General features: G+C 48.6%; 1 protein-coding gene across 1 annotated transcript in view; it reads left to right on the top strand.

Annotated features, from left to right (window-relative positions):
* Vsig10 (V-set and immunoglobulin domain containing 10) overlaps nt 1-21264 on the top strand; it is a 31399-nt gene extending 10135 nt beyond the window's left edge. The window contains exons 3-9 of the mRNA XM_050159053.1: nt 4390-4686; nt 8282-8536; nt 11577-11870; nt 14237-14347; nt 15982-15997; nt 17569-17783; nt 19144-21264. Of these exons, the coding sequence (XP_050015010.1) occupies nt 4390-4686; nt 8282-8536; nt 11577-11870; nt 14237-14347; nt 15982-15997; nt 17569-17783; nt 19144-19199 (1244 nt within the window). The 3' untranslated portion in view covers nt 19200-21264. The remainder of the gene's footprint in view (nt 1-4389; nt 4687-8281; nt 8537-11576; nt 11871-14236; nt 14348-15981; nt 15998-17568; nt 17784-19143) is intronic.
* Nucleotides 21265-21893: the final 629 nt, after the last annotated feature.

Genomic DNA, 21893 nt, shown 5'->3' with positions numbered 1-21893 from the left:
GTGCAGGCAGGCATGGTGCTGGAGATGCTGAGAGTTCTGCCTCTGGAGCCACAGGCAACAGGAAGTGAACGGAGACATTGGCTGTATCTTGAGCATGGGAGACCTCAAAGCTGGCTCCCACAGTGACACTTCGCCAACAAGTCCACACTACTCCAACAAGGCCACATCTCCTAATAGTGCCCTTCCCAATATCTTATGGGGGCCATTTACATTCAGACTACCACACTTGGGTTTGAAGCACACATAGGTGCTTAGAAGAAGCCGTAGGGAGAGATTGGGCTTTGGACTTAGGATTCATTCCCTGGGGTCTGGGATGAAAGCTGGTTGACTGCCACATCAGTGAAAGTAGTATCTAAGGAACTTGGGTGTGGTGTCACAGGTCCATAATTTTAGTGGGGGGGGGAATCAAAAGTTCAAGGTCATCCTTGGCTAGGATGCTAGTTTGGGGCCAGCCTGGGCTACCTGAGAAAACCAACAAAGCAACAACAACAAAAGCATGGTGTAAGGGTTGGGGTGTGGCTCAGTGGTGCACTGCTTGCCTGGCCTCACCAGGTGAGACCTGTGTCAAAAACCAAAAGGTTATGTATACAAGTGTATGCCATAAAGAAAAAAAAAAAGGATGTCTGTGGAGACCAGAAGGCTTCAGAGCCAGGGAGCTGGTCCTTTCAGGCAGCTGTGAGCCATCTGGCTTGGGTACTGAAAACAATACTCAGGTCCTCTGCAAAGGCAGCTGCTGCCTCTAACCCTTGAGCTGTCTCTCCAGGGCTGGTTTTTCCTTTAATATTTTAAAACTATATTTTGTTTTTTTTACTTCTTTTTGGGGGGGCAAGTTTCAAGACATGATTTCTCTGTAGCTCTTGCTGTCCTGGAACTCACTGTAGACCAGACTGGCCTCAACTCAAAGAGATCAACCTCCCTCTGCCTCCTGAGTGCTGGAAGTAAAGATGTGCACCACCACTGCCTGGCTCTGCTTTTTACATTTTTAATTTAATGTTTGTGTATGTGTGTGAGCTCACATGTGCCGGGGTGTTTGTGTGGAGGTCAGAGGACAGCTTGGGGCCCGTTCCCTCCTTCCACTCTGTGGGTATGGATATCAAACTCAGGTTGGAAGACTCGACGGCAAGCATCTTTTCTTGCTTGCACTTTTTATTTTATTTTTTTATTTTATTTTTTTTAGCTCAAGTTTATTTATTTTTATTTTTTTGCTTGCACTTTTTAAATGTTGATTTATTCATTTGTGCATGGTAGAGTAGGTCTATACCTGTCAGGGGCTAGAAGACAGCTCAGGATTCTGTTCTCCACTTCCCTGTGTTGGTCAGGGTCGCTTTGAGGTGTCCAGCTGCACTGTACGACTCGCTTCCCAGACTTTCTCTGGCTTCTGCCTCCCATCTCAGCACAGGAACAGTGGGAGGCTCACACCACCACATCCACCTCGTACAGGGGATTCTGGGAATCGGACTCCAGAATTCAGGTCTGCACGGCTAGTGCCTTTGTGTGCTTTGCCATCTCCCACCCTGTGTGATCCTCCCGCCTGACTCCTGTCCAGTGATTCTCGGCAGCAAATTCTACGTCTTGCTCATTATCCTGCTCAGAAGCCCTTCCCAGCTACTTTCTTGGTTTGCACTCTGTCCAGGCCAGGCCACCAGGACTTGGGAGACCAGGGGTGTGAGATTGCCGTCCTTGGTGTTGGTCACTAGTACCTCAGTACTCCAGCTGAACCCTGTTTAGTTGGAGGGATGCCAGGGGAAAACACGCCCTAGGACCTGTTGGGCCGCATACCTGACGGACTAGCCAGCGTTGGCGAATGGAGCATTCAGGCACCTCCCAGGCCACCGCCTAAGTCTCCCCAGATCCTTGAGGGGTGGGCAGTATGGTTCCCAAGGAACCACCTGACAGGATGTTGTCCTGGTCCAGGTGAGAAGAAAGCACACTTGTAATCCCAGCATCGGGAGGCTGAGGCAGGAGGAACTCAAGGTTGAGGCTAGCCTGGGCTACTTAGTGAAGTCCTGAGGGAAAGTACTTTCCACTGGAGGGCTGCATAGGAAAATCTTTGCATCCCACAGCTGATTTTCTGTTCCCCACTGACCTATTTCTGAACTAAAACTCCACAGCTGGAGAGGAATGAATTCCTTTGCTGAAGCTTCAGCCTGCCTGGGCTGTTTCCTAAGAGAGAGCTCTCTGAGGAGAGGCCCGTGAGCAGCCACTGGCTGTGCCCACTAATGTCTTTTAATTGGCAAACTAATTTATGTTTCTTTTCTTCCCCTTTCTTTTTAATAATTTTTGTTTGTATTTGAGCAGGGTCTCCTTATGTAGCCCTGCCTGGCCTACAACTCTCTATGTAGACTAGGCTGACCCTGAATTGACAGAGATCCACCTACTTCTGCCTCTTGAGGACTGGAATGAAAGGTTTCCCTCCTTCTATGCCCATCTTCCCCCTCCTCCTTCCTGTCCCCCCTTCCTCCCCCCTCCTCCTTCCCACGCCATCACATTGATGGTGCTCAGCAGCCATTGAACCCAGAACCTTGTACCCACTAAGCACACAGTGCACCTCTGCACTGCTTCCCCAGCAGGGAGCTGTGCTCTTTTTTTTTTTTTTTTTAACCAAGGGGAGCTTGGCATCTTGGATGCACTGGGTACCACCTTGCAGGGCATTTTGGGGGTCAAGACAGTTCAAGTCTGGGTGGGGTACAAAGCCCTGAGTTTGATACCCAGTCTTGAAGAGAATGAGGAGTTCAGAAATTAAAGTGAACTAAGATGATGAGGTCCACGCTACAAACCGTGCTGGGTGTTCCGTTATATAAACTCTGCCCCTGCGTGGGGGATACTGTCATCACCCCCATTTCACAGAGGGGGAAACTGAGGCTAAACAAGGATGAGTAAGTTGCCTGAAACTACACAGTTGGAGTTCAGTCAGGCCCGAAGCAGTTGTTTCCTGTCAGCCTGGTGTGTATGTGTGTTGGGGTAGGGGGAGCTGGAGGATTGGGGTGTTGACAAGACCAGCCTCAGGTTCGCGGATACTCTTGGGCAACTCCCAGGAGCTCGGCAGGTCCAGTGGTTAGAGAGAAAGCAGCCGCTCTCCAGAGCCAGCGCGATTGAGGAGAAAGACCCAGAGCTTTCTGTGGGCTCTGGTCCACCCACACACAGTAGAATTCCAGCTTCCCTGAGGAGAGCCAGTGTCCCCTAAACCACTCACTGTGCTAGGCTGAGACCTGGCGAGCCGTGGTGACAGGTTTGGGGAATGGTGGAAACCGCTCTGACGGCTGGGTTTAGGTCGTTTTGGATCGGGACCCTCAGTAGGGAAGCAGTTGAGCAGCTGTGGGCCTGATGTGGTTTTTGTTGATGTTTGCTGCAGGTGTTCATAACCGCTAGTCCCTTGGCAGGAAGGTTTTTTGTTGTTCTTTGAAATTCAGTGTTATAAATTTATTTTTAATTTATTTTATACATATGGGTGTTTTGCCTGTGGAGGTCAGAAGAGGGCATCAGATCTCCTGGAACTTGTGTTAAAGACAGTTAATGAGCGACCATGTGGGTCTGGGAATCCAGCTCAGGTGCTCCGGAAGAGAAGTCTGTAGGCTTCACTGTTGAACTGAGCTTTGTCTGTAGTCCCTCTTTTTTATTTTTGTTTTCTGGAGACAGGGCCTCATTATGTAGCACTGGCTGTCTTGGAATTCTCTTTGTAGACTTGGCTGGCCTGGAACTCACAGGTTGTATCTGCCTCTTGATTGGGGGATTTAAAGGTCTGCAGTGCTATGTCTGACAAGATTTATTTTGTGCGCATGTGCGTGCACATGCACAGGGGCTCAGAAGAGACTGAATCCTCTGGACCTGGCGTTGGGGAAAATTGTGAGCCACTGGGCACGGGTCCTGGGACTGTAACTGGGTTCCTCTGTAAGAGCGGCAAGCACTTACCCTCTGGGACGTCCCAGCCACTTGCAGTGTTTCTACGCCAACACTTGGGAAGTGGAAGCGGGAGGATTGGAAGTTCTTCGTGGTAGGGCTGCGGTGTTGCTCAGTTGCTAGAGTTCGCCTAGCATCATGAAACCTGGTTTGATGCCCAGCACCACATAAACCAGGCACAGTATCACCTGTGACCACAGCACTGGGGAGGTAAAGATAGGGATCGGAAGCTCAGGGTCATCCCCAGCTACATAATTTGAGGCCAGCCTGGGCTACATGTCGTAAAAGCAAACACAAAAACCCCAAAACAAATGGCAGGTCCTTTAAGGAAATTCTTCCCGATCCACAGTCAGCGTCATACAACTGTCCAAGATCAAACGAGTGGGGGTCTGAGGACACTTAGCAGACTGTCCGTGCTGTCCGGTTCCTTTAGAGGTGTTGATTTCAAACCCCACAGTGTTGATCTATACCAGTCCTCCCCATCATTCCCAGGCGGCCCCGATCAGATTGTGGTGAACATCTCAGCCACGGGTGCCCTCCCCAATGGCACCTTGTATGCAGCCAAGGGCTCCCAGGTGGACTTCAGCTGCTACAGCGCCTCCCGGCCTCCGCCCGAGGTGGAGTGGTGCTTCCAGGCCCGCATCTCGGAGGTCTTCGGAAGGAACCTGACGGCCAACAGCTTCACGCTGCTGCAGATGTCCCAGAACCTCCAAGGCAACTACACCTGCTCGGCCACCAATGTGCTCAGCGGCAGACAGCGAAAGGTGACCACCGAGCTCCTGGTCTACTGTGCGTAAGCGGCACGCCCCTCCGTAACCCTGTCTATATCTTCTCTGAGCTTTCACACCGTTCCTGCCTTGCAGTTTCCTCTACACTATGGCTTGTGGTGCATTTTAGAGTCTCATTTCTTTTGGGGGCTGTATAGCGCTCTAGTGCATGTCCATGCTCAGATCCTAGCATGCTTCATTGCATGTTTCAACATGCATGCACATACCTGGACTGTCAGGTGAGGTCCATTGGTTCTGAGGCAAAGATTGAGGACCACTGGGGCCCACTAGACAGCCAGCCTGGCCTGCTGGGCAAGTTCCAGGCCAGAGAAAGACCCTGCCTCAAAAAATAAGGTGGTTATGTAAGGAACAACATCTAAGGTTGACCTCTGGTCTTCACATGCACCTGTACACATGTACACGCACACATGTGCATGCACACACGTGCACTCACCACACAAAAGGGCACAACTCATTGGCTTGAGTGTGCTGTGCAGTTATCACCTTTAGCGGGTTCTGTGTTAGTCAGCTTTTCGGTACTATCATAAATGGCCCGACACAATAAGCTTATAAAGAAAAAAGGTTTCTTTTGCCTCACAGATGTAAGGGTTTCCAGCTTGTGACTGTTTGGCCTCACACAGCATGTCATGAAAGAAGCACATTGCAAAGGGACTCATTCACTTTCACAGCTTGGTGGAAGAAAGAGGCGGCTAGGGTTCCACACTCCCCTTTGAGGGCACACCCACAATGACTCTAAACCTCTCTCACTAAGGTTTCGTCCCTAGGGGGCCTGAGCCTCATCGGGCGGCTGTTCCTCCTCTACTCAGTTCTGAAAACCCTGATCCCTGGGTTTATCTATTTTTTCACACGTGTGTGCATCTGTGCTGGCACATGCATGCCATCCATGTGGAAGTCCAAGGACGACTTGGAAGATTCTGCTCCTGTAGGAAGAGGCTTCTCGTTTGTTCCCGGCTGCTCAGACCTGAAATAATTACACAAAACTGTATTAATGAAAACACTGCTTGGCCAATCAATTAAGCATATTGCTAGCTAGCTGTTTTATATTTTACCAGAAGCTTGTGGTTTACTGGTAAAGTTCTGGGGCACGTATGTCTGTCTCCTCCAGTGGCTCCATGGCGTCTCACTGACTCCATCTTCTTTCTCCCAGCATTCAGTTTAGTTTTCCTACCTAGCTGAACTCTGCCCTATCACACAGGCCAAAGCCGCTTCTTTATTCATTAACCAATAAAAGTGATACATATACAGAAGGACCTCCCACATCATGTACCCTTCTGGTACCCACTTGGATTCCAGGGATCAAATTACTTCCTCAGGCTTAGCCACAAGCACCTTCACCTACTGGGCCATCTCACCGGCCCTTCCATCTACTGACTGTCCTTTTCTTTTTAGCTTGCCTTCATTTTTGTATTTGCACTGTGTGCCTGTCTGGTGCCCAGGAAGGCCAGAAGAGGGCGCTAGATCCCCTGAAATCGGAGTTACAGACAGTTGTAAACTGCCATGTGAACACTGGGAATCGAACTCTGGGCCTCTTCAAGAGCAGGCAGTGCTCTTAATTACTGAGTCAACTCTCTAGCCATGTGACTGTTGTTCCCTTCATCTTTATCTCAGATGCCTTTGGTCCTAGTTAATTCCTAAACAATAGGATTGAACAAATTAATCTTTGGCTCCCACCTTAATACAGGTGTTTGGTATTTTTAAACAGTGTATTTATTTATTTATTTACTTTTTTTTTCTTTTAAGACAGAGTCTCTCTATTTAGCCCTAGTTGGCCTGGAACTTGCTAGACAGACCAGGCTGGTCTTGAGTTCACAGAGATCCACTTGTTTCTGCTGTTGAATGCTAGGATCAAGTGTGTGCACTACCAGGACTGGCTCATTATTTGTTAACATGTGTTTATGTGTGTGCACATGCTACCACACACATGTCAGGGTTAGAGAATAACCTGCAGGAGTCAGTTTCTTTCCTTCCACCACATGGGTCCCAGAGATCTGATTCTGGGTGTCAGGCATGGCAGGCTAGTCATTGAGTCTCTTTCCAGTTCAAATTCTGAATATTCTTTTTTTTTAATTTATTTTTTTATGTGCATTGGTGTTTTGTTTGTCTGTATATATATGTCTACCTGAGGGTGTTGGATCCCCTGGAACTGGAGTTACGGACAGTTGTGAACTGCCATGTGGGTGCTGGGAATTGAACCTGGATCCTCCAGAGAAGCCAGTGCTCATAAACACCAAGGCATTCTCTCCAGCCCTATATTTTTATGAGTAGATTTTCACAGCGTAGCCTCTGTCTGGTTTCTGTTCTTTTGTGTAGCGTGTTCATCTATACTGCATCATGCATGCATCAGGGCTTCATTCTTGCTCGTAGGCCAAGCTGGTCTTGAACTCACTTTTCATGGTTGAATCGTGATCCATTGTATGAAAATACCATAACTTACTTATCACCTGTCCCATCTTTCCATCCATCTTTTTGTAAACCCTGTGGGTGTCTTAGCCCACTCTTGTTACCAACAAGAATCCAAAGTGTATCTCGCTACACCCCGCCGACTGTGTGCTTTCTCACAAGTGGTTATTAGTAATGTAGAAACTGTGTCTTTCAGGCTGCAGTGATGATGGCTTGGTGATCAAACATGCTTGCTCCATCATCATGAGGGTCAGAGTTTGGGAGCACCAGATGTAACAAACCTGGCACCTGACACGTGCCTGTAAACTCAGTTCTGAGGAAGGCAGAGGAGGCAGGAGGATTTCTGAGGAGCACACTGACACACACATAAGTAATATAAATCTTTAAATGTGTGTGCTTACAACACGGCTTCACACAGGTACGGTTGCTCTGAGCATCGCTGTGTTTGTTCTCAGTAATTTTTCCTATAGGTGGGTGCTCTGTTTCCACCCACTCATAGAAGATCCAAAGTTCTGGGCTGCAGAGATGGCTCAGCAGTTAGGAGCACTGACTGCTCTTCCAGAGGACCCAGGTTCAGTTCCCAGCAACCACATGGCAGCTCACAACTGTCTGTAACTCCAGTTCCAGGGAACCCAAAACTCATGGCAAAACATTAATGCGCATAAAATGAAGTTAAAAAATCCAAAATTTTTGTTCGTTTTTAATTTTTTATTGGTGTTTTGCTTGCACGTATACCTGTGTGTGTCTCCCAAGTGTTAGTATTACAGACAAATACCCAAATACCACCATGACTGTTTGTGGGTGTTGAGGATCGAACCCTAGTGTGCTATGCATTGTACTATTTGAGCTACGTCCTTCAGCCCAGAAGGTGCTCTCTGAAGATAGGCTTTGATGGCTCTCTGAGACCCTGGTTCTGTAACACGCGCGCGCGCGCACACACACACACACACATGCACTTACTGCCCTGCCATCTGAGATGAAGCATGTTTCTCTGCTTCTCTGCTCTTTTGCAGGGCCCCCTCCATCAGTGTGCGCTCTCTCTCTCTCTCTCTCTCTCTCTCTCTCTCTCTCTCTCTCTCTCTCTCTCTCACACACACACACACACACACACACACACACACACACACCTGCACCCACTGCCCTGCCCTCTGACTCTGTCTGAGATGAAGCCATGCTCCTCCTCTGCTCTTTTGCAGGGCCCCCTCCGTCAGCTCCTCAGTGCTCAGTGGAGGTGTCTTCAGAATCGGCTACCCTGGAACTCACCTGTAATTGGGATGGGGGCTACCCTGATCCGACCTTCCTGTGGACTGAAGAACCGGGAGGGGTGGTCGTGGGAGATTCAAAGCTGCAGACACTGAGCCCATCCCAGCTGTCTGAGGGCAAGAAGTTCAAATGCGTTGGGAGCCACATAGTGGGACCAGCGTCGGAAGCCAGCTGTGTGGTACAGATCTGTGAGTCTGGCTCGCTTTGTCCCGGGGTTGGGGTTCACCTGCCTGCCTTTCTTCTCAAAGAGTCCTTTGATGGAAGTCCTGTGAGAGGCTCAGTGTTGGAGTGCCCAGACCCCTCCCCCACCTCTCCTTGTGCCTCGTGGCTGTTCCCATTGGAGTTTAAGGATGCCTGGCTTAGGTTCTTCCTCACTGAAACTGTTCCTGTGCCCTCCTTTCTAGTCTCTTGGTACGGCACAGTGCACAGGATGGATGGGGAGCCTCTGCTTCTCTTCTTTATTATGTAACCGAGGCTCCTGGCCCCCATACTCGGCTTAGACAATACCATTTGTTGCCTGAGGAAGTCTGGTAGGGTGCAGTTCTCTTCTCAAGAATGTGCTGGGGCGGGGTCTCAGCCAGAAGACTCAGAAGTCAGGGTGCTGAATGGATGAGAAGATACACTCACATGCATGGCAAGCTGTCTCCTCCCCACATGGGACCACCCCGCTCTGTGGGGCTCCAGCATGTGTCTCAGTGTGTCCACCCCGCTCTGTGGGGCTCCAGCATGTGTCTCTGTGTCCACCCCTCTGTGGGGCTCCAGCATGTGTCTCAGTGTGTCCACCCCTCTGTGGGGCTCCAGCATGTGTCTCAGTGTGTCCACCCCTCTGTGGGGCTCCAGGATGTGTCTCAGTGTGTCCACCCCTCTGTGGGGCTCCAGCATGTGTCTCAATGTGTCCACCACCCACTTTGCTGAGAGAGCCAGTGATAGAAGAGGGGCTAAGCCGGGCAGGAGTGACCCTCCTAGCCTTGGGAGTTGTTTGGTCTGTCTTCTGGAACATTCTATCTCTTAGCAACATTCCTGAAGCCCACGCTCAAGGGGAGTAGGGAGAAACATCAGGCTCCCTGTTCTCTTTTGGTTTTGTCCAGTAGATGAAACCCCAGCTCTCCTACACAGTAGGAGGTCCTTCCACTGACACCCCCACTCCTGTCCTAGCCCCAAACCCTGTCTCTTAAGAGCTTAAAAGGAAACTAAGGCTAAGGGTACAGCAGTCCTTGCTTAGCCTGAGCGAGGCCATGGATTTTGTGCCCAGCACCCGCTGCACTTCCTCCCCCCCCCCCCAAAAAAAAGGGGCTTGCTAAATTACCAGGTTGGTTCAGAGTTCCTGGGCTCAAGTGCCTCCCAGCCTCAAACTCCAAAACAGTGGGACCAGACGAGAGCCGCCATTGTCTACTGCAGGTCTATTTGTTGAAGAAGGTAGTTTATACTTGGGGTGAAGGGCCACCCTTGCCCACCCATCAGGTGAGGGCCCCCACATCCATTTCACTGGTGATCTTCATGCACCCCAATCTTTTGTGATCTTTCCCCCTCTCCTAGTCCATTGCATCCTCTCAGATAAACTCTTTGTTTTTTTGAGACAGGGTTTCTCTGTATAGCTCTGGCTGTCCTGGAACTGCTCTGTAGACCAGGCTGGCCTTGAACTCAGAGACCCACCTGCCTCTGCCTCCTGAGCGGGACTTGGTAGCCTATGCCTTTAAAGCCAACCACTTGAGAGGCAGAGGCAAGTAGATATACGAGTTCCAGGCCAGCCTGTTCTACATAGTAAATTCCAGGTTAGCCAGGGGCTACATAGTGAGACCCTGTCTCAAACAAAACAAACCAAAAAAGGAAAGAAGGAAGGGAGAGAGGGAGGGAGGGAGAGAGGGAGGGAGGGAAAGAGGGAGGGAGGGAAAGAAAGATGGCTCAGTGGTTAAGAGTGCTTTCTGCTCATAGAGGACCCAAGCCCTTTGTAAGGTTCCAGATCCCAGCCCATTTGTCAGGTGACTTAAAAATCCAGAGGAATCTGATGCCTCTGGCCTTTGATAGCACCCGTATATAAGCACATATCCCCCACTACCCCCCACCCCAACCATGCACATACCACATACACATAATTAAGAATAAAAATTCACACTCCAAACAGAAGAGGGAATCTGGGTGTGGCAACATGCTTATTATAATTCTTATACTAAGGGGAGGGTAAAGGCAAGGAGTAGGCGTTCAAAGCCAGCCTCAGCTACATAGCAAGTTTCAAGGAACACCCTGAGCTACATGAACCCTGTTTCAAAAAACAAAACCTCACAGAACCACCTGCAGTGGAAGAAGGTTGGGCTCCCTGGAGCATCCAAAAGGAGCCAGCTCCGTTAGCGCCCTGATTTTTAGCTCTGTCATAGAGCTTGGGTCTCGGGGTCCCTGGTCGTCAGCCTGTTTGGGTTCACCAGAGCTGATTTGGTGTTGCCTGGAAAACCTCACAACCCAGCAGTCTTCCGAGTCCTAGGAAAAGCGGGACAGCAGGTCACCCTGTGTCCTCATTTAACTTGTGTGACTGAGCAGGCTGTGATAGCACTCAGGCGTTTCCACTGACCTGCTCTCAGGGACCTGCTAGGACAGCTCAGCAGCAGCAGTCAAGATGTGACCCCAGCTGCTGCAGCCTCTAAGTAGAGCACTCTATGCGCATGAGCTGTACCCCATTACAAAAAGCAAGCCCTGCTGGGCAGTAGTGGTGCACGCCAATCCCAGTGCAAGGGGATCTCTGAGTTCGAGGACAACCTGGTCTACAGAGTGAGCTTCACGACAGGCTCCATAGCTACTGGGAAACCCTGTCTCAAAAAAATAAGGCAAGCCCTTCTTGTCTCTCTTTCCTTCTGCTCTCACCCAGAGGCCGCCTCTGCTTCTCCCCCCCCCCCATACCCCCAAATCTTTCACGTGAGCTCTGTTGCATGGTGTGACATTGTGGTACCCCCTGGCCCCCACCCGCCAAGGTCGCCTTCCACTGTTAAACTATTAGACGTCGCTTGGCTTTCTTTGTGCCTTACTTTCCTTCTCTACAAAATGGGAATAATCTTGAGACTCTTTTGAGACTGAGTTGGGCTCCTTGTACACAGGAAGTACCCGATAGGAGGCAGGCTTTATCCAGAGGACCAGGCAAGATGTGGGAATTAGGAGCATTGGTTGTTTCGGTGGGTAAGTTAGGCCATGGCTTGAATCTCCTGAAACATTTGCCTCTGTTTACCCTCTTCCCACTCCCAGCGAGCCCCTCACTTGCTTCTCAGCCTATGAAAACTTGCTTCACGGGGGGCAACGTGACGCTCACCTGCCAAGTGACAGGCGCCAACCCATCTGCCAAGATCCAGTGGCTGAGGAACCTCACACAGCCCGAGGGGGCCATCCAGCCCAGCGATCACTATCACATTACCCAGCATGGCCAGAGCTCTTCCCTCACCATCTACAACTGCTCCCAGGACCTGGATGAGGGCTTCTACTTCTGCCGGGCCGAGAACCTCGTGGGGGTGAGGGCTGTAGACATCTGGCTGAGTGTGAAAGGTAGGTGCCGAGGGTGGCCCTGAAAACCTAAGAGCCTCAGAGCACCTGGCACCACTGAGGGGGGAGGCCTTGGGGCCTCCCTTCACGTAGGCCATGGCCAACTGAAGACGATCTATTCGCCTATGGCTTGACATGGTGGCTGAGAAAATTAGCGTCCGATCCCGGAAGCACTGACATGCCTAGGACACAGAACAATTTGCTCCTGTCTCTCACTGAAGATGTGTGTGAGAACATGCATATATAACTATGCATGCACATATGTGCACACTCACCCGTGTGGATAGTGAATTGTAACAGGAAAGTGAATTCATAGTTCTCTTCTATTTATAATGTCTATGGAACTCCCTGTGGGGGCGGGGCAAGTCCTAGAAGTCATTATTAACAATTTTTATATATGAAGACACAAAAGCCCAGGGTCCCATCTCCTTCACCCTGTAAACTGGGTGTGGTGGCACCTGCCTGAAATCCCAGCATTTGGGAGGTCATCTCAGCTGCAGAGAGTTTGAGGCAGCCTGGGCTACAGACCCTGTTTAAAAACAAGAAGAACGGAGGGGAGGAGGGAGCAAGGAAGAGATGTTCCTTTATGCCAGAGCTGCTGTTTAAATTTTTTTCTTGGGGGGGTGGTGGTGGTGGTAATTTTGTTTTGTCTTTATTTTTGTTTATTTGTTTGTTTGTTTATTTATTTTCCAGACAGGGTTTCTCTCTGTAGCCTTGATTGTCCTGGAACTTGCTCTATAGACCAGGCTGATCTCCTAGTTCAGAAGAGATTCGCCTACCTCAGCCTCCCGAGTGCTGGGATTAAAGGCATGCGCCGCCACCACCACCCAGCTTTTTAAACAGATTTTTTTTTTAAGTAACAAGTTTCTGCCCAAAGGATTCCAGGGCCCTTGGTATGAAGAGATGTGAAATGCACAAATCAAACACTTCCTGATGATAAATCATAAAGCAATTTTTGGAAAAACTTTTTTGGGATATACATACTCTTTCACCATTAAATATGAGAGCAAACTGACCCATTAATGAGATGGACGCACGTGTCTCGTTGTACACAGGGAATTTGTTTGTGGGCTGGTAAGATGGCTCAGGGAGGAACTGCCAGGTCTGAGTTTGTGCTCTGGGACCCACATGGTAAAGGAGAGATCCGACTCTTGTGGGTTGTCCTCTGCCCTTCATGCACACGCTGTGACATGCCTGCACAAGCACGTGTGAGCACATAAAAAACAAATGCATCAAGAGAATGAATTTGTGATGGGCATTTCATTTTATTTTTTTAAAGATTTATTTATTTATTATGTATACAGTGTTCTGTCTGTATGCTTGTTGGCCAGAAGAGGACACCAGATCTTATTACAGATGGTTGTGAGCCACCATGTGGTTGCTGGGAATTGAACTCAGGACCTTTGGAAGAGCAGTCAGCGCTCTTAACCTCTGAGCCATCTCTCCAGCCCTGCGATGGATATTTTAGACTGCAAGGCACAGAATGTCTTCAGTGTTGTTCAGAGTTGACTGATATTTTGATTTTATCTCATCATTGCTAGAGTGCTTGGAATTACAGGTGCCTGCCACTGTACCTGGCTTGCTTCTATAATTTCTTCTCAAACTTTCACATTCTCCTGACACCTTTGATTTTTGTAAATGCTGTGTGGTTGGGTCGAGTTTCTTTCCTCACTTTGGCCCCTTTCACCTTGCCTGGGTTTGACCCAGGTCCTGCTGTCCTGGCTTCCTTTGTTCACGCACACTGCAGTATCACAAAGTTCTCCTGTGCTTCATATGAGGCAGGATCTTGTGTAGCCCTGGCTAGCCTAGAACTTCCTAGGCTTGAACTTGTGATCCTCCTGCCTTGAGTCTGTCCCACCACACCCAGATATTACATGTCTCTCTGAGTGTAGCCAGTGCCCAAATTCTCTGTCCTGGCTGGGCGGTGGCGGCACATACCTCTAATCCCAGCACTCAGGAGGCAGAGGCAGGTGGATCTCTGTGAGTCTGAGGCTAGCCTGGTCTACAGAGTGAGTTCTAGGATAACCAGGGCTAAACAGAGAAACCCTGTCTCCAAAACACAAAACAAAACAAGCCAAAATCTCCATCCTGGCCCACTGATGGAGCTTGTTTGCCACAGGTCTAACTCCCACCCTCACTCGCTGTGGCCTTGGCGACAGTCCCGACATCTGCCCCACACAGCGCCCCTTAACTTTGCAGTCCTCTTTCATGCTGCTGCTTCTTGACTTCTGAAAGTATCTCCGCCTGAGGCTGGTTTTGGAGTGGTCACAGGGACATGAAACCAAGACAGGCCAAGAAGCAGATTGGGGCTGAAGAGGGGAGGTTTTGCATGACCAAATGAAAGAGCTTGAGGTGTGATCTCTTTACAGAACCTCTGAATGTTGGGGGCATCGTGGCGACGGTGGTGAGCCTCCTCCTGCTGGGACTGGCTATTGTTGCAGGGCTTATGCTGTATTATAGTCCTGTGTTCTGCTGGAAAGGTAAGAGCCCCTTGAGTCCCCCTGCTTCTCTTTCAGACTTCAAAAAAAGCTGTGGGTGGGCTGGAGAGATGGCTCAGCAGTTAGGAGCACTGCCTGCTCTTCCAGAGGACCCAGGTTCAATTCCCAGCAACCACATGGCAGCTCACAGTTTTCTGATGCTTCAGTTTCAGGGGATCCAGTGCCCTCTTTTGGTCTCCTTGGATACCAGGCATGTATGTGGTACACAGACATATACGTAGGCAAACACTCATATCCATAAAAATAAGTAATAATTTAAAAAGCTGTGTGTAGGAAGAAAACTCCATGCCCAGCTTCCATCTATTGCCCTAGCCTATAGTGCTTCATTGTAGCAATGTGTATAATAATGAGGTCCCTAAATATCATCCTCACACATTCGGAATGTTTCTCAGTTGTTCATCTTTTATCAGTGTTAGTTTTTTTAAAAAAATATTTAATTATATATTTATTATTTTCTCTCTGTGTATATGTTGTATGCACAGGAATCTGTGGGTGTAAGCACCCATGTGTGTCTATGTAGAAGTCAGCAGAACCTGGGGTGGCTTCTGTAGGGTAAAAGAGCCAGCCAAAGAAGCCCACCCTGGCTCTGAAAACAGAGCCAGCCAAAGAAATTCTTTAGCCTCAGACCCAGAACCAAAGAAATACACCATGACCCTGAAACCTGGGCCAAAGAAACACACTTTGGCCCTAGAGTCAGAGTCAGTGAAAGAAATATGCCCTGGCCTCAAAACCAGAGCCAAAAAGCTAAAAAAAGACCAGAGAAAGAAACAGAGATTGGCCCTGAAACCAAGCTGCTCTGATGTAACCAATTCCCACCCTGCAAATGTTCTCCCTGGAAAAACTCTGCCCCTAAGAAGCCCTGTATAAGCCCTGCGCCTGTTCAGTTTGCTGCTGCTCTTTTTCCACCCTGGTAGAGGCAGCCATAATCCTGGACTCTTCCCTACCAATAAATCTTTTGAACAAAGTTTGGGTGAAGACCTTCTTTGGCGGGAGCAGAGACAGCTGAGGGGGGCAGTAACACTTTGGGGAAACTTTCCCCTAGCAGAGCGGTGTTGTTACACTTCCCGGCCCCAAGCTGAACTGTAACAATTTCAGCAGAGCTGTTACATTGGGGAAACCTTCCTTAGAGCAGAGCTGTGAGCTGTTGCTCTCTGTGACCAGTGCTATTCCCTGGCTCCTGACTGCCAGAGCGCTCTCCCATCCCAGCTGTAACACTCAGTATTTTCTGGCCCCTGCTGCCAGAATACATTTCCATCTGAGCGGTAGCCCTTAGTATTCCTTGGCTCCCGACTGCCGGGATCCCTTTCCATCAGAGCTGCAAGGCTTACAACCTCCTCTATCACTCTGCCTTACTGGCTTGGGACAGGGTCTCCATGTACTGGATGCTCTCTTCCCTTTGGCTAGGCTGGCTGACCAGCAAGCTCCTAGGCTCCACCTTTCTCTCCCCACCTAGTGTTGGAGTTCTGGGTACATACAACCATGCATCTGAATTTGACCTCAAGACCTCATACTATTGAGTCATCTCCTCAGCCATTGCTGGTTTGATGAGATTGACAGCTCTGATGAGACTTAAATGATGCACATGATGCTTAATTTTGTTTCTTTTCTCTCTTCAGCAGGGAGCACTTTCAGGTGAGTGTTCTTAGGGCTCTAATCCAGAGCCCACTGCCATCATTTCTTATCACTGCTGCTTTCATAAGAACAATAATAGTTACTCTGATAGGACCAACCATGTCCCTGACCTTGGGCTTCCCTAGGCATTGTGGGAAACTCCCCATCTTGGTGACGTCCTGAGGTGGGTGTGTACATGTGTCTGTTTTACTGATGAGAAGGTGGAGAGACCCAATGGAGTGATTAGGATCTGCCAGTGAATCCAGGAAGCAGATGGTAGAGTCTGCCCTCTGCCCTGGGTCTGATGGATTCCAGAGTCCTGTGCTCCATTACAGTGGCAACCTATGGGTTGGGCATGATGAAACGTGTGTGTACCCATGAGCCAGGTTACCCAGGCATTTGCTTTATTTCATTTTCTAAAAAGAGCAAAAGGAAGACCAAGTCTTAAGCTCATGGAATGTGTTAGAAGACAAGTTTCAACATGCCCAGAAGTCCCCACCCTCACACGAGAGGGAAAAGTAAACAAATAGAATTTGTATATTTTACTTCCCAAGGTGATGCTGGGCAGTAGAAAAAATTCTTTATGATCTGTATAAAGTAGGTCCTTTTTTTTTTTTTTCATATTCCTCACAATGGAGTCTCATTGTTCCAGAACCATCTTTCATGGGAAACCATTCCCTTTGCCACTCTGTTGTTGAGGGCCACTGTCCCAGCAAATTTATCATTCCCAGGCTTTTTCACAGGCGATACCAGTGTGGCATCGTGGAAAGTTACTGGAACCATGACCGCGGGCCCCAGTTGCTGTTCCCAGTCTCTGTATGGAATATTCCTGATCCTCTGAGTCTTTGTCCCCTCCATCCATCTCACCAAAGGTGTGAGGAGGGTGAATTGTGGGTGCAGTGGTGGTTGTCATGGGTGGCTAAAGTATACCTTCTCTCTGTAAGAAGCGTGTAGGTAGGTGAGGCAGGTTGCGGCACGGTGAGCCAAGCACAGTCCCACACCAAGTTGTTGGGCATAGAACTCAGATGCAGGTAGAGGGTAGAAGATCCAACAACCAGACAATCAGGAGAGATCTTCAAGAGTGAGACAGAAAGAAGGGCATTTTAGGACAGAACCAGCTTTGTTTTTTTTTTTTTTTTTTTTTTCCTTTTTTTTTTCTTTAGAGAAGGTTCCTAGGTATCCTGGGCTGGCTTCAAATTCACTATGGTGACCAAAGATGACTTTGAACTTTGGATCCTCATGTGCCCACCTCCCAAGTGCTGGAACTGTGGGCATACCCCACAATGCATACATACTAGGCAAGCACTCCAGCTACTGAGCTACACTCCGAGCTCAGAATGCAACATTGCTACACCCCCAGTGTTGAGAAACACAGTGCCAGATGCCTGGGACAGCATATAAACAAATACCTTACAAAAGATATGGCCACAATCTTTCACCAACTGGCTGCATCTCCTCCTGAAGTTACAACCTCACTCTCATGACCAAGCCATGCTGACTGTGTAAAGAGGACTGCAAGGAGTCTGGTGGTGTCTGGGGCTTGAGTTGGGATAGATGACATCCTGATTATTCTTTTCTCCTTTGGAAATTAGGGGGCAGGACATGGGTGACGTCATGGTTTTGGTGGATTCCGAAGGGGAAGACGAGGAGGAGGAGGACAGGGAAGACATTGGGGAGGAAGAGCAGGAGACAAATGAGAGCGAGGAGTTGCCGAAAGAGACGTGCAAGCATGGACACATTCACAGAGTGACTGCACTGGTCAATGGGAACTTGGACCGCATGGGGAACGGACTCAAGGAGCTGCACGGTAAGCTTGCCTGCCTTCTAGATGCTCAGACCCATGGCATCAGCTTCCTGGGAGGTGCCTCTGAGGTGCAGGGAGTGAGCTAGCTCAGGTTTAGTCTAGAACCTGAAACTCCATGCTAGGTTGGGTACTCCATCCCCAAAACAAAACATGTCACAGCCTGATGTGTCAGCGTAGTTGAGCTTCATCTCATGCATGAGATTATTTTAAATGTTGTATAAAATGGGGCTGGCAAGATGGCTAAACGGGTAAACGTACTTGCTGCCAGGCCTCGGCGACCTGAGTTCAGCCTCTAGTACAAAGAGTGGATTCACTCTACAGAGTTGTCCTCTGACTTCCATCCACCCCCACTAAATAAACAATAAAATTTTTTGCAATTACCTACAAATGACCTATTTAAGGAAACTATAAAATAATCAGAGTTCATGTTTAGACTTGGGCCCCCATCCCATGGATTCTCATTCTGTAAATGCAAATTACCCACAATGTGAAGTCCACATCACTTCTGGTCCCAAGCATTTAGTGTAAGATTATTAACATGTATTAACTACCAGCACAGAGAAGAAACATCCAACAAAGTACGTGGGGGAAGACACAGTATGGGGATTGTTGAATAGGAAAGAAAGCCCTGTATTATCTGTGAGTGGGCAGCTAGCTAAGACCAGCAGGCTAAATGCATAAAAATCAGGGTGGGGGAGGAATTAAAATGGAAGTAAAAATTACCTAGTGCTGAGAGAAAGACCACGGAGTGCTGTGCTCAAGTTCTGATGGTTGATTGGTACATTTAAAAAGCCTGAGACCAGCAGGCGGTGGTGGCTCACAAATTTAGTCCCAGTACTGGGGAGTCAGAGGCAGGCAGATCTCTGTGAGTTTGGAGAGACCCTGAAAAACAAACAGAAATCTCGAGACCTTGAAAGAAGACCAGAGCTGGGAGGGGTAGTTTGATTGAGGGCCCTGTATGGAAGAAGTGGCCCTGAGGCAGATCTCCCAGGGCAGTAGAGGAGAGCGGAGAGAGGTCTTTTGTGCTTGAGGCAGGAGCATGATGAGTGACAAGCATCAGGCTTTGTCTAGGTTCTGAATTCAGAGAACAGGTGTGGTTGTGCAAGCCAGCACTTGGGAAATTGAGGCAGGAGGATCAAAAGTTGAATTATCCTTGGCTACATAGTGAGTTTAGGACCAGTCTGGGCTACATGAGACCCTGTCTCCAACAAAACAAACTAGAACAAAGGAGATTGTTATGCACCCTACCTCCTCCATAAAATCCAATTCTGTGGCTCACAAGTCACCAAGATGACAGGAGACAGATGGTAAACCCCCCTTGATGTTGAGATCATTTGGTTCCATCTCTTTTGCCCCTAAACAGATGTCGGTGATGAAGAGCTAAGTGACACTGTTCAAGAGGAAGACAAGCCCGTTTGATGAAGATAGTCCACTGTCAGTGGGTCTTGCAAGTTCATTCCGTTTTGACTGCCCTCTCCCTGCCGCCTGGGAGCTTGCATTGTGACCGCTGGGCTTTCCCAGCATAGGCTGTCATCTCTCCTCCTGTCTTCTCCCACTGACTTCATTTGCTGTGAAAGGCACTGGAAGGAGCAGCTCGTGAAGGGCAAAGCTACAGTGGTGTCTAAGGTGCCCCTTTGCTGTGACACCCGGCTCTACCCATGTTAATTTACTGGGACAGACACTGATTGGGGGGGCACTCACTTGGTGTCTGTGCGCCATGCCACTATTCAAGGTATGCAACCAGCTTGCCCAACACAAAGGGGAACGTGGTGGTGGGGCTTTTTTTTTTTTAAGTCACTCTTGAGGTGAGGAGCCAGGCCCTTTCCAGAGAGAGAGGAGGCAGCTAGCTGAATTAGACATAGGGGGTCACACAATGAGGCTTCTTCCTTGTTGCTTCCCCATCTAGAACAACCATGAAACAGTACCACTTTTGAAGCTCCTGAGAACGAAGGAGGTAGTAGTATAGGGTGTAAAGGTGTTTGGGGGATGCTCAGTAGAGTTGCTCTTGGGGCCACTCTGCCCACCCCAGCTATTCTTTTTGTCCTAGAGAGGGACACACACCGGTCCTTCTAGCCTTCTGTGCCACGGAAGTGGGAATGTGTGTTCTCTTCCTACTTACTAGGATGATGCACTGATTGAGGACAGTAAATTTCAAAAGAAAATAGTGGGTGATGAGTTTAGCTCGGGACAGCTAAGTTCTGGGGATTTTTTTTTTTTAAATTTCATCTAAATATTCTGAAGTCAGGGATCTTCTAAAGGTGCAATAGGTATGTGCTAGCCATGAGAAATCTGACTTGGAATTTGCACTCTGTACTTGTGCACATCCTGCCAGACAGGACAAGGTCTAGGGCTTTAAGGACTTTGTAACTCTGGGGCCCAGGAGTCCTGAGGAGCTGGTTAGCAGAAATACCTGCAAGGTGCAGGAGGGGCTGGCTGCTCTGAACTGAAGCCACTGCCTGTGTGGCCAGTCTGAGCTCCAGGAAGTTCAGCAGGCTCTGAATTTGAGTCCTTGGGAATGGGGGTGAAGAAGTGCAGTTCTCTTGCTTCGTGGTACCTCATGCACTGGGTCACTCCAGTCTGTCATTTCACAATGAGATACTCAGGTTGCCTTCAGTCCTAGAAGCTGGCCTCTCCTTTGTGGTCTAATGATAGAACTCCTGAGTTTCTGTGACTCAGAGGCAACTTTAAAAGAGGAGACACTAGCTAGAGGGGAAGTTGTAGCTGGGAACATGGTGAATGTTTTGCGAGATTCCCCGGGTGCTTCCCACAGCTTCCTCTTCTGCACACACCTGGCAGTAGGAAATATTTGAGGGTTTTCCACCAGCAAATGGGAGCTTCATGGGCTTGGTGCCAAATGCTGTTATGAAGCCCTGACCAGTTATCATTGTCACTTTTATTATCAGCCTGTGTGCACATTTATAAAATGGCAAATCAACTAATAGCCAGGCACTAAAGGGCTTCATGTTTGAAGGATTTGTGAAAAATTGGAGACCTCACCCCCTTCTTCCTTAACACAATCCATACCCAGATCTCAAGGCATATGGACAATGGGTTACAGACTTTGTATGGGGAAGTCCATTTTGTGCATTGACCTTAACAAACAAACAAAATGTATTTGCAAGTATCAGTTAACTCAGGAGATCCATTTAAACCAGGAAGAACACCCCTTCATGGTTGCTGAAATCACACTGATCCCCTCAACCCCAGCAGACATGGAGAGGGCTCTGCAGCCCTGTGCTTCGGCATTGGCTCCACTCTTCACAGTTGTAGGAGCATGGGACTGTCATCCTTGGTGGGTACAACTTTGTACTCTAAGTGCCAATCAAATCTCTCAACACAGGACTTGCCAGCTGAAAAAAAAAAAAACTGTAGGTGGCTTTGTGTGGTTGATCTTACCATTCAATAGGGGAAATTTGAAAAAAAAAATCAGTTTTAAGGTCATGAATTTTAAAGGATTTTGGAATAAAGTTATTTTTTAAACAGATACTTCAGTGATCTTGATTTACACCTGGCAAGTAAAGGATTGGGGGTTAGTTGTGCCGGTAATCCCTGCACTTGGGAAGCTGAGGCAGGTTTGCTATGAGCTTGTGTCCAGTTTGGGCTACAGAAAAAGACTTTGTCTCAAAAAAAAAAAATCAGGGCTCAACCCATACAGGCATTTATTTGCAACTCTGTCAGAGAGAACCTAGTCCCAAAAGTTGTCCTCCGATGTCCCCATGCACACCATGGCTTCCCTCACCTAGCTGCATACAAACACAAAATAAAGGAAAACCAAGGAAGAACAAAAACGACCTGGAAAAGAGCCAGGAAAGGTGGTTTCGTTTTTGTCGTTCTTCCCACTTGACTTTCCATGACTTGTACACAGTGAATGCTAAGTACAGGAAAGGGTGTGGCTCGCTGACAGAATGTTTACATGGGGGAGGTCCTGGGTTCCGTCTCCAGCACCTCAAAATAAAGACAAGAAAAACATTAAAAATGAGAACCTAAAGACACCAGGAAATGGACATTTGAATGGAGAAATGGCTTAGTTTACTGAGAACCGGCTGCTCTTTGAGAGGATCTGGGTTCAATTCCCAGTACCCACGTCACAGCTCATAATGTGTGTCAATCAGT

Source organism: Alexandromys fortis, unplaced genomic scaffold, assembly GCF_014885135.2.
Source record: "Alexandromys fortis isolate MF-2015 unplaced genomic scaffold, M_Fortis_MF-2015_v1.1 scaffold_90, whole genome shotgun sequence".
In the NCBI taxonomy this organism is placed as follows: Eukaryota; Metazoa; Chordata; class Mammalia; order Rodentia; family Cricetidae; genus Alexandromys; species Alexandromys fortis.
The sequence above is the reverse complement of the archived record's forward strand: the minus strand, read 5'-3'. Positions and strand labels throughout refer to the sequence as shown.